The 16,601-nt window shown below is 44.0% G+C and overlaps 2 protein-coding genes across 2 annotated transcripts in view; both read left to right on the top strand.

Moving 5' to 3' along the window:
- Nucleotides 1-16,601, top strand: part of mrpl32 (mitochondrial ribosomal protein L32) — a 133,402-nt gene that overhangs the window by 42,952 nt on the left and 73,849 nt on the right. The window lies entirely within an intron of this gene.
- On the top strand, nt 1,339-11,726 carry tbc1d31 (TBC1 domain family, member 31). Its single transcript, XM_083990158.1, has 23 exons — nt 1,339-1,774; nt 2,641-2,781; nt 3,135-3,250; nt 3,370-3,548; nt 3,717-3,868; nt 4,502-4,661; nt 5,002-5,202; nt 5,307-5,474; nt 5,639-5,718; nt 6,379-6,525; nt 6,658-6,791; nt 6,996-7,129; nt 7,386-7,565; nt 7,658-7,890; nt 7,970-8,042; nt 8,199-8,278; nt 8,360-8,495; nt 8,828-8,920; nt 9,490-9,618; nt 9,814-10,008; nt 10,831-10,900; nt 10,992-11,138; nt 11,382-11,726. Exons 1-23 carry the CDS (start codon nt 1,704-1,706, stop codon nt 11,534-11,536), a joined length of 3,174 nt encoding a protein of 1,057 aa, XP_083846284.1. The 5' UTR covers nt 1,339-1,703; the 3' UTR covers nt 11,537-11,726.

The following is a 16,601-nucleotide window of genomic DNA, read 5'->3' as shown; positions in this document are numbered from 1 at the left end:
GACAATTTTTTTTTTCACTAGGAGCGCAGTGGCCCCTAATTTAAAAATTTAGGAGCACAAGCAGAAAATGTAGGGGTGCACACAATAGGTCAGCTTGCAAATATTCACATTTCCTTTTCATTCATCATGCTTTGAGTTGCTCCTTCCATGTAACACAGATTTGCACATATATGCAAGTAGATGAAAAATGTACTTGCACTGTCACAAATTTTAGGGGAAAAATGCCCCCATTTAGGAGCAGATTTATGTTCAGATAATCTTAGCTTGTTCACAGAAAAAGCCACTTTCCAGATTTGACATTACATTTTTGAAAACATTTTGCCCAGAGCTAACAAATACTGTATGTGGCTTACCTTTTCTTTGGGTCCTTTATAATAAGACTTTATTAAGGACACAATCCAGAGGTCCATAGGGACTAAAAGTACATAAAAAGACAGACAATAAAAATATGCAACAGTTCAATGTAAAACAAACATCGATCACAAACATAGCCACCATTATCAACCAGATATGGCTACATCTCATTGTAGGGCAATATTATTGAACAAAAGATTAGATTATAAATAAATAAATTTAAAAAAAAAACCCGCTGTGTTGGTCAAAGAAGGCTATTATTGAGAATGTCATCAGTGCATTAAGTTGGTAGTAAAGGCAGTGTTGCACCAATGGCCTCTCTTCTGATGTATTTTACCAAGATGTTGGTTTGCACACATTTGAACATTCATTGTGTATTTGTCTTACACATCACGCTCTTAGTTTGAAAGAAAGGCACCAGAACCGGATGTGTTTTGTCAACTAACGCCAACATTTATTATAGGTGTTGCTTTGTATTATTTTTGTACTTCCTGTGTAATTTGCACCAGACCCCTCTTTGACCATCCAGAGGCAGCCAGCAACAGAAAGAGGCGTGACGCGCGTCCACTGTGCGTGACGGACATCAGCCGTCACCTTCTCCTACAGCAGCCACCTGTGGCTACAATTTAATTTACAAAATAATAAATATAGCCTAGATGTTAAATGTACTTTTTATATGGAGTTAAGCCAGGGACAAATTTTCATTTATTTTGCCAGTTCCCCTTTTCCAGAAGTTGTAGTAGTTTTTTTTGTTTTTTTAACAAGACAAATAAAACTGTAACGTTTAGATATTGTATATACATTTGAATAGGGCCCTTAGTTTAATCGCTAACTTCTTAAATAATTGCCAAATTCCTTGTGTGTGAGTCTGTGTTTTCAGGTCATCACAACTTTAGCTTCAGTGAACTTTTTTTTTTTAAACTACGTTTCCCATGATGCACTCCTCTGTTTACCTGTGACGTATTACGCCAGGCGACGAAACAACCGAACTCAAAACATCGAGAGAAAAAAAAAAGAAAGAAAACAGATACTGTGGGTTGAAGGAAGCGCCTTGAACGTGTTTCGAGTATTATTTTTAACGCTGAATATTGTTCAGTATGTATTGATATCCTTTAAGGCTTCTCCTGTTGTAATTTAAGCCTAAACACAGTGAGAGTTGCCGTTTCAAATTTCGCGCTGTTCGCACCGCCTGAACAGAGATACAGACAGGCGGCGGCTAGCCCCGTTAGCCTGGTGTGTGTCTGTGAGATGGGTCGGTAACACGAAGTTTAACCAACTGAGGTGGAAAGTCTCTGTTTGTTTGTTTGTTTTTTTAATGTGTGGACCGAGTTTCCACAGACTTGTTTAAAATGGAGGTGACGGACATCGGGAATAAAGAAGAGGGGAAAGTCTGGCATCGAAAACCGACCCCAGGCAAAGGGTAGGTCTGTGATGGTCGAGTTAGTCTCCTGAGTCCTGCTAGTTAGTTAGTTAGTTAGTTAGTTAGTACCTGATGCTGACAGACCTACCTGGGCCTGCACTATATTGTATAATGTGCCTAATTCACAAAAGCTAAAATCAGCTGATGACTGTTGTGTCATTTGTTCAGTTACACTTGCACACACTTGTTGCACTTCTATCTATCTATCTATCTATCTATCTATCTATCTATCTATCTATCTATCTATCTATCTATCTATCTATCTATTCTAAACTAAAGAGGTTTAGTGTGAAAGTTAAACATTGGCTCAAGCAGCAGCAGAAATGTGAACATTAATTTCTCACAAGTTATTGTCAATACAGCACTTTACTAATGTTTAATGCTCAATTTAACTGGTGTTTCAATCTGAAATGTACAACTGCAACTGTGTTTATTTATTCATGGTACCTATTCACCGTATTATCCACTGTATTTGTATCATTGCATTTATTGTATTCAGTATATTTTATTCTATTCCTAAGCCTGCCTGGGGACAAAGACTGCAAATTAGCTGAAGCTAGACATCTTATATGCATCACATTTTCCCATTTTCTGTGGCAATGTTGTATGAATTGTCCCTGTTAAACATTAAAATAAAATAAAAATCTATCTATCTATTTAATGAATCAAAATCTATGTAAGTATAGACCTCTCAAACTTAAATAACTCTTTGAATAATTCATCAGTAGTCCTTAAAAGATTGTTAAAGTTCCACATGTTGTTAAATATGCTGCTTAACTTCTTCTTCAATACGAGAGAGCAGCCATGAGTTACTGAGACAAGTTGAGAGTCTAATGTCAGTGTTGTCTGTGTTTACATTTCCTCAGTGTGTTGGTGACGGTGGTCCGCACTGTTCAGCACGCCAAGACGGTGCGTTTCCTCCACGTGACCTTTGACACCACGGGAGATTCCTTCCTGGCTGGGGATCACCATGGCAACATCTATGTGTTTGACATCAGCAGAAACAGGTGATTGATGCTGCTCAAAGGTCCCAACATGTTTGTTTACCACGATTTGCTTTGCAAAGCTTCGCAACTTGGGTATTGCAATGTGTCCACAGTTTATTATTGTTGTTGTTTCTGCCATGTTTTTCATATATATGGTTCGGCATAACCACCCTTTTATTTACCTGTCTCCCCTCAATGTGTTTAAAAATAAAAATACCTGGATACATCAGCTTGTATGGACTTGACGATGATCTAAACATAAATGGTCTTACTTCAATTTTGCAGCAGAGTTCCTCAAAGTAGCCAGGTACATTTGTGCATGCTTTCATATTTATCTGATGTCTTTTTTTTTTATTTCTTCTGTCTTGGGGCAGATTTCGTCTGGTGCAGAAGACTGGACAGGCCTGCACCGCTCTGGCTTTCACCCTCCGCAGGACCACAGAGTTCCTTGTTGCCCTGACTGACAACACCATCAAGTGCTTTGACAAGGGTAGGATGTACACATGCACATAAAAGACTTGTAACATCCACTTCTGTGTACCATGCATCCCCACAAATAACAATAAATAAACACATTTACTTCTATTTGCCTTTTGTTTCTTTGCACAGACACAAAGCAGCTGGTCAGCTGGATGCGTGGTCACGAAGGAGCAGTCTCATCCATCTCTGTCCACAGCTCGGGCCGCTACGCCATCAGCACGTCCTCAGACACAGCTCAGCTCTGGGACCTGGACAGCTTCCAGAGGAAGAGGAAGCTGAACATAAGGCAGTCTGTTGGCATACAGAGGGTAAACACGCAGACACAGCACAAGTCAACACAACATCTCTGATATAGTAGTTTGACTAATTCATGTAATTTGAGCATTTGTGAATGTGTTTTATTTTGTCAAACAAGAACAGTTGATCTTTCATCTTGTTGTTGTCATGTTAATGGTTCACTGTTGTCTGTGTTGCAGGTGTTTTTCCTTCCTCTCAGCAACACCATCCTCAGCTGTTTTAGTGATGACTCCATCTTTGCTTGGGAGAGTGACACGCTGTTCTGTAAATACCAGCTCCCTGTTCCCGACTGCGGACCCAAAATCTCCTACAAGGCCTTTGCTGTCACACGGTGCGTCTCTCACATAGAATAGAATAGAAATACTTTATTGTCTACCTGTGCAAGCAAAGGAAGAAATTTGTCTTTGGCTTGCATAAAAACGCATTTATAAAACATTTTATTTTATTATTTATTCAGCAGCAACCCATTATCATCACTACCATTAAAGGAGAATTCTGGCCATTTTGGACCCCTAAATCGACAATCAAACAATCAAATATCTATGGTACATGACTCGAATCCTTATGACACACCACTGAACTCATATAGTGTACAGTATAAACAGTATAAACTTTGTGTTTTTGCATGTAATCACTCACCTCAGATAGCCTAACTCTGAAACATCCTGGAAAGACATTACTATTCGATCGCAGAGCGCCTGCTCTCCCCGCCACAGAAATTAACACTTTTTCCTTGATGTGATGATTTCTTTACAAAAATAAACGGTCGAGCAGTGCAGTGGTAATGTCCAAAATATCTCCGACCGTTCAAAAATGGCCGGAATTCTCCTTTTTAACTAGCTCACTGATTACTGTATGTAGCTTCACTATGAATGCATAACACTCTACCTCATGAGCACAACAGAAGTAACCAAGGATGGAGAAGGATTCATTGGTCGGTGATAGATGTGACTTGTGTTGACAGTGACGGTAAGAGACTTGCAGCAGGTGGACGCTCCAACCTCCTTCACCTGTGGTGTCTGGACAGCAAACAGCTGCTCCGGGTGATTCAGATGCCCACTCAAGTCCGAACCGTCAGACAGCTGGAGTTTCTGCCGGACAGTTTTGACGGAGGAGCCAGCCAGGTACACACACACACACACACACACACACACACCGACACACACACACACACAACGTCACTGCAACATCTGCTTCTCCCTCATCTTCTGAGTCACGATTATGAGCCTGTGGTCTGTCTCACTGCCCAATCTGTATGTGTTTATCATGCTATCTCTTTTCCACATTGTGTGTGTGTGTGTGTGTGTGTGTGTGTGTGTGTGTGTGTGTGTGTGTGTGTGTGTGTGTGTGTGTGTGTGTGTGTGTGTGTGTGTGTGTGTGTGTGTGTGTGTGTGTGTGTGTGTGTGTGTGTGTGTGTGTGTGTGTGTGTGTGTGTGTGTGTGATGTTTGGTCATGGCTGAGTAGACACTGGGTGTGTTGAGCCAGGACGGCGTGCTGCGCTTCATCAACATTCACACCTGCAAGCTGCTTTTCCACATCGGTTCCCATGACGACGCCATCACCGGAGTGGTGGTCAGCCCCAACGGCAGACATGTTGTGGCCATCATGGATAATGGCAGCATCAACATCTACAGTGTCCAGAGTCTCACACAGGAGTTAAACAAGGTGATCACCAAGATTTTTTCAGATTTGTTGTCATTATCGATGTATTGGTGCTTAAAGTTGACTGATTGTGTTTGTCTGTTTCTTCCTCTGGCTCTCTCACACAGCCTCCTCCCTCCCAGGTGGCAGTAGTCTCAGATAGTGACGCTAATCAGGAATTGTCGAACCTAAAGGTCAAGGTCAGGTCGGAGCGTCATAAGCCAGGGATGAGCTCGGGCAGGAGACAGGTGAAGATACTTAGACCCCCTGCTGTGTCTACAGCAGATGATAAAGAGGTAAACAAATACAGATACACTCACACTAGTGTTCAAACATCAGCTTTCTCTTAACATTTGTTGTTTCTTTTGAGGTGTTTTTTCTTTTCATATTTCAAATTTAAATGCACAAAGCCTCTCTCTGCCCCTGACTTGATGTAGTGATTGTTCTGATCTTTGAACAGAATGAACTTCCAGCTGGTCTGAATAAGAAGAGGCTGGTGGGTCTACTGAAGGCCTTTGGAGAATATCCTGCTAAATACAGGTAAATGCAATTACCTGGTGAGTCTGTATTGTCTTACTTTTTTTTTTAAGTCTATTTCTGGGGCTATTTGCCTTTAAAGAGGAACTATGCAGGATTTGAAGCTTAACTATGCAACATTTTTAGTAATTGTGATGGTTTAATAAATGACTTAACTTGTTACGAGGGAGAATGGAGGCTCTCTGTCTTCCACGTGCGTGTCACTTATTGCGTCTCTTGGAAAACCAACTTTGCAAGACCAGTGCTGCCACCTCGGTGTCCCAGCTCTCGTCTCTGCACAACGCAACACAAACGTGCCCCGCAAACCGTAATCTCTTGTTTATGACAGATTAAACTACACAAATATACATGTTGTAACATCGTATATGATATATAACGCTATCTACCGCCCTATTGATTGATTTCTCGCTGGCTTTATTGTAAACAAATGCATATGGCCAGGAGGAGGGTTAGCAAAACAGAGGAAAAGCAACTGGACTTGCATAGTTCCTCTTTAATTAACAGAGCAAGAGCCACCTGATGTGGGATTTGAACCAAGGCTGGCTGCAGAGAGGACTTTGGCCTCAGCACATGGGGTACCTGCTCTACCCACTGAGCTAAACGGCACCCTGTCTCACTCTCACTCTTGAATCGTACATTTGTCTGTGTGTGTGTGTGTTGCAGGATGTTTGTGTGGCGGTCTCTGCTGTGTCTGCCAGAGAACCATGCAGCGTACAGCAGCCTGACTGATAAGGGCCTGCATTCAGCCTACCTCACTCTGCACGACAAGTACCCCATCAAAAGTCACAAGCTACAGAGAGGACTTCAGAGGTACTATCTATTCCTCTCACATACACACACACACTTATATATAACTGCACTCTATTATAAGCACAGACACAGTTAAACCTTCAGTTGCAGTTTTTCTCACTATTTTGACTCTGACTTTCCTTCATCTCACAGGGTTTTATCTGCCTTAGCTCACTGGGCGGCTATCTTTGGAGAGCTGGAGTACCTTCCCCTGGTGGCCTTCCCCTTTGTCAAGCTCTTCCAGAACAACCCGATGCTCTGCTTCGAGGTGGTGGCAACTGTCATAGGTAATTATCATGCACATAATTATCTCGGTATACACAATTAAAACAAAAAATAATACAGGAACATGGAAGCTTTTGAAATTCTAAACTACAGTTTTCATTGTTGCTGATTATTGAGCCATCGAATGCCATGATGCAGTGGTAATATATCATCCATTTAATAAACATGTTGGCAAGGGTTTAACCAATTGAGATGCTGTTTTGCAGTTAACTGGTGCCAGCACTGGTTTGAATACTTCCCCAACCCTCCTCTGAACGTCCTGAGTGCAGCAGAGAACGTTCTGGCTCATCATGACAAGGAGCTGCTGCAACACCTGGTGGACTGTGGCATCACGTCACAGGTAACAGCGACAAACAGCTACACACAAATGGAGCAGTAGGATGGACAGGAGGTCAGACAGGGAGCCACATGCCCATATGTCTCTGCCGTGTTTAAAGGGATATTACGGCGTGAGTTTAACCCATGGTCTAACGCATTATGAGACCAAGTAGAACTTCTACTCGTTCTCACGGTGTGTTAGACCAGGGGTTAAACTTACGCTGGATGTCCCTTCAAGTTCACACTCTTCATACTCTGTCTTTCTGTGTCTATCCCAGCTCTACGTGTGGCCCCTGCTGGAGACCTTGTTCTCAGAGGTGTTGACCCGTGACGAGTGGCTTCGGCTCTTCGACAACATCTTCTCCAACCACCCGTCATTCCTCATCATGGCCTGCGTGGCGTACATCACCTGCTGCCGCGAGCCGCTGCTGCTCTGCTCCCAGAAACAGGACTTTGAGGTAAGAAATGCTGTCTTCTCCTTTTCTGCTCCTCCCCTCTGAGAGGAGATAGTCAGTTTCCTCTCTCAACTCGCCCGTTTCCCTCTGTTCAGTATTTTTTTCATCATCGGAACAACCTGGATGTGGGAGCCATGATAAAGGAGGCCTACCGGATGCTGAACAGCACGCCTGCAGACATCCACCCCAGGACTATTCTGTCTGACTTTACTCCACTGACCACAGGCCAGTACCCTGTGTTCAACCACTACCCAGAATTCATAGTGGAATATCAGAGCCGGGAGCGGGAGAAGATTCGACTGCAGGAGATGGAGTATCTCCGTGAGAGGTGAGATTATAAATAAATCGAAATAAGAAAGGCGTGAAAAAATGCATCACATGTATGTGAATATGTTATATCCAACCAGGCAGGAGTTATCAGCGCATCGTGCAGATTTCATGCGTCGTCAAGCTGAAGACGATGTCTACTACACACAACAGGTAGATGCAGCTTTTTTCAAATTTCACTTAAACCTAAAGATCAGTTTAATTGATGTTCAAGTTTATGACTTATTCACTTTATCTGCCTACGAAACACAAGCATAACACAGAAATGAAGTGAACTGACTCTTAGTACTTGGATGGATTTCAACACAGGAGCTCCTGCAGAGGGCGGAGGAACAGCGCAGAAATATCCTGGCACAGGAAGAAGAAAAACTAACAGAGCAGAGAGCAAAGTAAAAGCACAATACACTGACATGTCTGCAGTCAAGTGATGAGAGGGAAATTGGTCGTTGACACCACTCCATCCTCCACAGATTGGCAGCCATGAAGAGAGAGCTGAAGGTGAAGGAGTTACAGCTGCTGGACGCAACTAGAAGACGTTTCCTCAAACACCAACAGGACCTGAGAACCTCACAGATACAAAAACTGGACCAGGAGATCAGTAGAAAGGTTAGCACAGTTTAGTTATTCAGATGTTTCATGATATGAACATTCATATGTCTTAAAGACATTATAGGAAATCAAAACAGCAAGGTTTAATGGGAATGTTGACGACATCAACAACTAGATTTAAAACTGTTAAGTTAACATTTCAGTTTAAAATAAATCAAAGGAGCTATAGCTTCAGCTCTCTTGGGTGGATCAGCCACTGTTTGTCTCCAGTGCTTTAGTTTTTTAACTGCATGTGATTATTCTCAGTGGAATCCCTTTTCTTTTTTAAAACAACTATCAAGCAGTGTTACAATAAAGATGCATGTAATATCTTGCATGTCCTTCCACAGATGGATCTGAGGGAGCGAGAAACAGCTGCAGCGGTGCAGGACCTGGAGGTCAGACAGATGGAGCTCGAGGCTCAGAGGAGGCGACTTGAACAGGTGACACCTCGTATTCATTGCACCTCCCTCCCTCCCTCCCTCCCCCTTTGTGGCTTGTATTTGCATTTGTTCCCAAATAACGTCTCTTGTCAACCTAGAAAGTCATTTGCTGTTGTAACGCAATAAAGCATAACAAATGAACGCTGCGGTCTGACTGGACATTAAATACGTGAAAAATGTGTGACAGCAGCAACAGATTGGCCACTGAGGTTTACAGTCGTGTCTCAGTTTGTATCGAAACTGAGCTCAAGAAAAGCGAATCCTCCTCCTTGTATTTCAAGATTTCAAGATACCTTTTATTAATATCGTACCGGTGAAACAATACAATTACATTTTGTTTGGCAGCAATCCATCCATAGCAGCATATCTAAATAAATAAAAATGATGGCCTGTTGCAAAGTGCATTAGAAATGACCTTATAATTAAAAAGATTTTAACAATAAAAACAACAACTTTACATACTCAACATACTCCATAATTCTGGGAGCTAAAGCTAAAGAGGAGGCCATCCATAGACACAAGCTTTGACCAGTGCTGCAAGTGTTTTAGTTGATGTTTTCTCCCCTCAGCATCTTCTGAAGGAGCAGGAGCGCACGGGCCGGGAGGTTGAGGAAGAGGTGGAGATGAGGATGAGGAAGGCTGAAAGAGAGGAGGAGAGCTACACAGAGCTGCTGCACAGCACAGAGACAAACGTGCAGGTCAGTGACACCTTCTACTACGGAGCCAGTGTGTCACGACTTATTGAAACATGTCGGCTTGTGATCTTGTTGCACTCACACACCCATGTGGCTTTGCACGTGAAACTATCAAAGCCTCGCAGTGAATTTGGCGCAGGTATCCGTGACCCCACGTTCCTGGATGCGTTAACTTTCTCTCTCTCCGCACACACACAGATCCTGGAGGAATCCCTGGCGGAGGCGTGCCAGCTGGGCCTGGAGTCAGACTGGCAGAGAGAGGTGGCGGAGCGCCTGCAGCAGGTCGACGCTGAGCAGGAGAGGAAGAGGGAGAGACTGGCAGAGCTTCACAGGCAAACCCTGGCAGAGGAGGAGAGACTGGCTGACACCATGAGAGATATGGCAGGAAGGAAGGTGAGAACAACAAGAGTGTGTTTGTCAACACAAGGAATTAACATGATGCATTGGCTTGTTAGTTGCACACTAAATCACTCTGACATCATTTTTTAAATGGGGTTTTAAGGCCTTTACAGTTGTTGTTTTTTCAATTGCTAACAAGCATAGGTCGAAGCTGAAGTCACATTTTCAAATCTCATAACTCAGTCTGTGGCCGTTCCAGGTCAGAGAGGAGCAAACATTACAGTGTGAGCCACTCTCTGCCTTGATGGTTTGTCATCATTGGTCCCTATAGTACAGAAAGGTCAAAGGTCAAGAAACACAACATTTGTTGTTGTGGGGTATAATGTGGTATTCGACAACTTTGCTGGTTTGCTGATGTTGATGAAAACATGCGTCCAAATGCAGAAGAGAGGAAGTGGAAATGTTTTGTTTTTTTCTGTGTGTGTGTGTCTTTATAATTGTGTAATTTTGCGTTTATGCTTTTTCTATACATATTTTACAATAAAAATGTATTTGTTGTAAGAACTGTAAATCATTATGCACAATTGAAGCAATATGCAATATTACAATATACAATAATTTAATGCATTCAACAAAGATCTTTTTCTATGATAAGATATTGACTTATCAGGAAAAAAAAAACCTTCAAACTTAGAAGATAAAATATATGTTATGCAATCCTCTCTGCTGTTAGTTGTTGTTGTTGTTTTCTTAGCTCAGTGTGCTTAGAGTGTTGGTTTCCAGAAACTTGTGAATTAGGCTCATGAATTATCACTGAAGACAAATTATGGGATTCTGTTATTCCGTTAGATTATAAGAACTTGATTTAATTTGCAGTGGGATGAAGTGATGAACAGCAGAGCCCAGTTACAGGAGCAGCGACAGGCCTGGTCTTCAGCTGTCACAGGTATTACCACACACACACACACACACACACACACACTTGTGTCTGGTAAAAGCTTGAAGCATCAGTGTTTACAGTGTTTGATTTGTGTCAGATGACCAGAGACAAACGATGGCCAGGTCACCACCACCGGGCTTGATCAGAGGACGTCCACACACCGCCGCCACCACGCTGAGGTCGACAGGAACCAACATGGTGTGTCTGAACAGCAGCTCCCCCTCAGAGAGCACCTCCACCACCTGTAAGTACACTGTGTGTACAGCAGATGCCACAGTGGAGTCATGAAACAAATGCAAATTATTGTTGCGTTGTTTGGTAAGATTGTGATCTAATTGTTATCGTCTGCCGCAGAGAGTGTTATTTCATAGACGATGCCTGGAGGTAACTTCCTCAAATCTGGCACAAAGTCAAAGGTGATCTGTGTACATTTTGTTCCTGCAACATCTCAATTCAAGTCTGTGCTTCTTTCTCTTTTCATTCTCAGTCTCTCTGGACCGCGGCCGCGCTCAGCTCGACAGCAGCGAGAGAGAACTGCTCAAGGAAATCAGAGAGCTGCGACAGAAGCTGGCATCCAGAGCCAGAGAGGGCAACTCTGCCTCCTCACAATCTGTCCTGACGCCGTCCTCTGTCTCCCAGTGACCACAGACTGCTCTCCCACCTTCACAGTGTCAGAAGAACATATTCTCAGATGAGGCAAGCTAGAGTGACAGAAACATTGATTCAAGCAGAGATTTACAGTGTATATAGTTATATCAGCTCAACACAGTGCTGGAGCTCCTTTTTTGTATTTTTATTTTTTAATGAATGTTTTATGATGTGTCTTATTTAAAACCTGAGGTCGATAAAATGTTTTAAAAAAACTTGACTCAACTCTGTCTCATTGTTACCTCTAATAGCATTTGTCTGTTGTTAGTGAACAACAATGGAGTGATGTATGATGTTTGTAATGTATCCCTCCAAAATCCTGTACCATCCATTCATCACATTCAAATAATGGTTTATATACCATGACAATGAATGGGTATGTTATTTGCATGTGTGTATGTGGGAAGTTATTTCTGACAAACGCTGCACAGGCTTTACAGTTTAGGTCATTGTAATCATCCTTTCATTAGAGTCGGTGCTGCTCGCTCTCTGGCTGGGTGTGTCTGTTGGTCTGTCAGCTTCTGCTCCATTTAACACTCAGGTGATATTTTGACATGAGCCGAAGAGACAGCCATCGCCATTCCTGTCATTCATTCTTCTATATTCCTTCACCCATCCTTTATCTGTGTTCACCAACTCTAAATCACTCAGTCTCAAGCTCTGCTAGGGATTTTATTTTCCTTTATTCTGTCTTTTGTTTTTACCTGTTTAATCAACACAGAAACACCCACTTGGCTTTTAATAGAAATATTGGGATATGTCTTGATTTGAGGCCAAATTTCCCTCAGCCATCTCTTCTCTCTGACACATGTTGCCACACATTTACCAATATTTTTCTTCTTTCCATGCATAGACATTCTTCCCTGTGCTCTTCTGGCAGGGAGCATCACCATCTGATAGCTCTCACTTCTTCTTACCTGTCACGTCTCATTACTTATAATAAAACCATCTCGCCCTGAGCTGGGGCGTGCCTTCCATTTTCTCTTTAACTTCTCTCTCTAACCTCTCTGTCTCAGCCAGGATTTGTTTCACAGATGTCAAGAGAAACACAGCTAACGCTCTATACTTCGGGCTCCCAGAGTCATGCACAGCTGCCACATCTGTCTGTGCGGAGCGTTGATCAGTGAGGGGCCATGGATGCCAGCAGTATGTCCGTGCTGTGGTACAGAGGGGCCAAACCTCAAGGGAAGGTCAGGCGACGCGTTCAAGACCTCCGCATCCCTTCTTCCTCTTCTTACCCTGACTTGACGACCGTCAGACCCGCGTTGGACCTGAGCCACAACGAGAGCGCCCGATTGGCTGTAGACGGGCTGCTCAGCCGGGGCGCTGAGGGATACCAGGAGGCGTTAGACGTAGAGGGTGAAGTGGACTTTCTGTCCGAGCTGGAAATGAACTACATCCTGGAAAACGGGAGAGATGGCAACACAGGTTGTACATGTTTGTTTTTTTTTACATAACATTGTTATTGCTCCTTCCTCACTGTTGTGTTTGAAAACACAAGATTCACTGGATCTAAAAAAAATAAATGAATAAAAATGTGTTTGTTTGCTCACACAGCTGATCCTGGTGCAGATTATTATGATGATGATGGTGGTGACGGTTACAAAGATTTATTTAGCATGTCAGCTGGTTCCAGGTCTGCCACACACTGTCCTGCAGTCTCCACCGACAGTGATGCCACAGTGGCAGGATGTGACCACGGCAGCGTCGAAGGTAAATGTTTGAGGGGCAGAAACAGAAAATCATTATTTATTTTCTTTTTTGTTCCTATTTGCTGCTCTCTGACTTTGGTTCTGTCCCTTTCCAGATGTGGAGTGGACTGATCCTGCGCTGGGCGAACCCAGTGTCGAGCTTTATTTCCAGTCAGAGAGCAGAGCAGTCAGCATGAAAGACCTGGTCAGAGAGTTCATCAGGAAGGCTCACACGGTAGAGCTTGTGTGTGAGAAAGAGAGAGAGAGGAGTGGTTTGTTTGTCTCCATATGTGTGTGTGCAAGCAAAAACGAACATGACATGTCTGTACACGAGAGAGAATATGAAAAATGTCAATATTAGTTCTCTGCAGGTTTTTGCTAAGATGACTGACATCTTAACTAACTGGTACGACTCTGTGTGTGTGTGTGTGTGTGTGTGTGTGTGTGTGTGTGTGTGTGTGTGTGTGTGTGTGTGTGTGTGTGTGTGTGTGTGTGTGTGTGTGTGTGTGTGTGTGTGTGTGTGTGTGTGTGTGTGTGTGTGTGTATGTGTATGTGTATGTGTATGTGTGTGTGTGTGTGTGTAGGCCCTGGCCATAGTGATGGACAGCTTCAGTGACGTGGAGCTGCTCTGTGATCTCCTGGAGGCCAGCAGGAAGAGGAATGTGTCCGTCCACCTGCTGGTGGATCATCTCAACCTGAACCTGTTTGTCACCATGTGGCAGGACCTCAAACTCACCAGTCAAAACTTCCCCGTGAGTCTTTTCATCTCCGTCTCTCCAACACCGACCCTTCTGCCTGCGCGGCTCTCTGGTTCTCTAATTACAGTACAAAGAAATGATCCAGCAATGGCATAAACTCCTTACATAAAAAAAAATGCTGGCGAAAACCATCAATCCACACCACACAACCTTGTATCGAAGCCACAAACAACCACAGCTTCACTCCTGCAGCAGTTCACAGCTGTCTGTGGCTGCCTGTCCGATGTAAACACTACCAGACAGTTTTTGTATGGAAGACACCTTGGCCACTGTGTCAATGTCAATGTCAGCTTTATTTATACATAACACATTTAAAACAGCCAACTGCCAACCAAAGTGCTTTACAGTTAAAATAAGAAAAAAAAGTGAAATATAACAAAGATAAAAGACCCACTAGAGGTGGCTGTACTCAGCCAGAGGCCAAGGTGAACAAATGAGTCTTAAGCACTGATTTAAAAGTGGAGAGGCTATTCAAGGTCCATACAGTCAACGGTAATGAGTTTCACAGAGTGGGAGCCGTGACTGCAAAGGCTCGATCTCCTCTAGTTTTTAAGAGTGATCGAGGAACATCCAAGACCAACTTAATAAAGTCAGATTATTCAAATCAATCCTGTACCTAACAGGAAGCCAGTGAAGTGAAGTGAGACTGTGCACTTAATTTCAGCGTAGTGCTGAGTCACTGATCAAAGAGCCTGAGCCTGGAGTCCAACCTGTGACCAAAGTGACTGATGTCATTCTGCTGGACTTACATATACATATATATATACATATACAGCCTGAAACCAAACAAGTTTTGACACATAATACAGTTTGGAGTCCAAATGTGTCACTGGAAAATTTAATTTACAACGTGTTTGTGTATTTGCATGGGCTTTTCTCAAGTCACAATGCTTTGACCTCAAAAGGCCACCGTACCTCCAGATATTTATACAAAAATAACTGAACTCATTTAACAAACTAAACTATCACACAATCACTGTCAGCGGGGTAATTGTTTCTGCTTGCACAAGTAAAAAGTTAATAAACGATACATGCAGGGTAATTGCTGCCTCGTGTGTGTGTGTGTGTGTGTGTGTGTGTGTGTGTGTGTGTGTGTGTGTGTGTGTGTGTGTGTGTGTGTGTGTGTGTGTGTGTGTGTGTGTGTGTGTGTGTGTGTGTGTGTGTGTGTGTGTGTGTGTGTGTGTGTGTACAGAAACTGTCAGTGCGCAGCGTGGACGGTCAGACCTACTGTGCCAAAACTGGCAGGAAGTTGACGGGTCAGATAGCTGAGAGTTTCATCATCGCTGACTGGACTGAAGTGCTGACCGGCTCGTTCAGGTAAACACACACACACACACACACACACACGTACACATAGACAGTGTTTATATGTTGGACACAAATTCACAGTGGGTATTTGCATGTCTGAACAGTGCCACCTCTCTTATTTGATGTTCTCTGTGTGTTTGTGTGCGTGTGTGGTCGCCTTAGTTTCTCCTGGCTGTCCTGGCAGGTGCATCGAGGTCTTGCTGTTCTTGTAAAGGGCAGTGCCGTCACACCTTTCCATCAGGAGTTCCACAGGCTCTACTCCAGCTCCACACCAGTCCCCGGCTTTGTCACTTTCATTGCTGGGCCTCACACGCCCGCTCCTCACATCACATCATCGCGTGCCGATCAAAACGAAACCTCAGGCTGCAGTAAATTGGAATCAAGTCTGACCAAAACAGATAGCTGCTGGGCTTGGATTGAAGATGCTCAAAAGTCTCAGACTAAAGCGAAACAGCTGGTTTCAACCAGTCCACAGGACCCAGACCACAGACACACAGGTACAGGTACACAAACACACACAAAACCCTCTCTGCTGCTCCAGAGTGAGTCTGTGGAAAAGCCCAAGCCTGCACTGATCGGTGTCTCTGCGCAACGTGATGCAAAAACACAGGCGGAGAAGAATCAGATCAGTCTTTCTAAAACTCTGGCTCAGACCCACGTCTCATCGTACCATCAGCCTCAGCCTGCCGGTCTCACCGTCGCCACCGCTACGCCTGAAGAGAGGGCGACGATTCACAAGTCAAACCCCACACATGAACAACATCGGACCGCCTGTCTCCAGTCCACCGGGAAGAAGGACTCAGACCTCGATTACGACCGTCCTGGTGCCGACGGACTCGTCCCACAGCAGAGGAGCAGAAACAGACCGACTCAGCCCTCAGGCGTCGCTGCAGGTCTCAACGTACAGTGGAACTACTTACCCAAGGTGGAGTTTCAATCTGATAACTCCATATTTCTGTCTCCTCTCACGTCACAGCAACAAGCAATAGCAGGGCTTCAGTTTCTTTTGAGTCAGTCACGAGGACAGACATCCGGGCTCCAACACAACATCTCCTCCGCCTTTGAAACCAGGAGGCATCAGCTCCAGAGGCATCACTCGTTCCCGGCCTCAGAGGCTGCGGCGGCTGCGGCCACAATGGGGCCTCAGCTCCAGACGGACTCTGAGCTGTTCCACCCAGCGCTGAGAGCCTCCCAGCAACCCAGACCCCCTCCCATGCTGAACTGGATGCTCCAGAGTCACGCCGCAAGGTCCAGGCTGGTGGTCCGGACCAACTCCTTCGACGCGACCTGCTGGGGGAGGCA

Source organism: Trachurus trachurus, assembly GCF_905171665.1.
Source record: "Trachurus trachurus genome assembly, chromosome: 16".
In the NCBI taxonomy this organism is placed as follows: domain Eukaryota; kingdom Metazoa; phylum Chordata; class Actinopteri; order Carangiformes; family Carangidae; genus Trachurus; species Trachurus trachurus.
This window is presented reverse-complemented; position numbering and strand designations above follow the sequence as displayed.

Bases quoted from the DNA above. Each gene is read 5' to 3' on its own strand.
- tbc1d31 (XM_083990158.1), top strand. From the start codon at position 1,704: ATGGAGGTGACGGACATCGGGAATAAAGAAGAGGGGAAAGTCTGGCAT. The intron at 4,662-5,001 runs GTACACACACAC...ATGGCTGAGTAG, and splicing joins TTGACGGAGGAGCCAGCCAG to ACACTGGGTGTGTTGAGCCA. The intron at 10,009-10,830 runs GTGAGAACAACA...TTTAATTTGCAG, and splicing joins GAGATATGGCAGGAAGGAAG to TGGGATGAAGTGATGAACAG.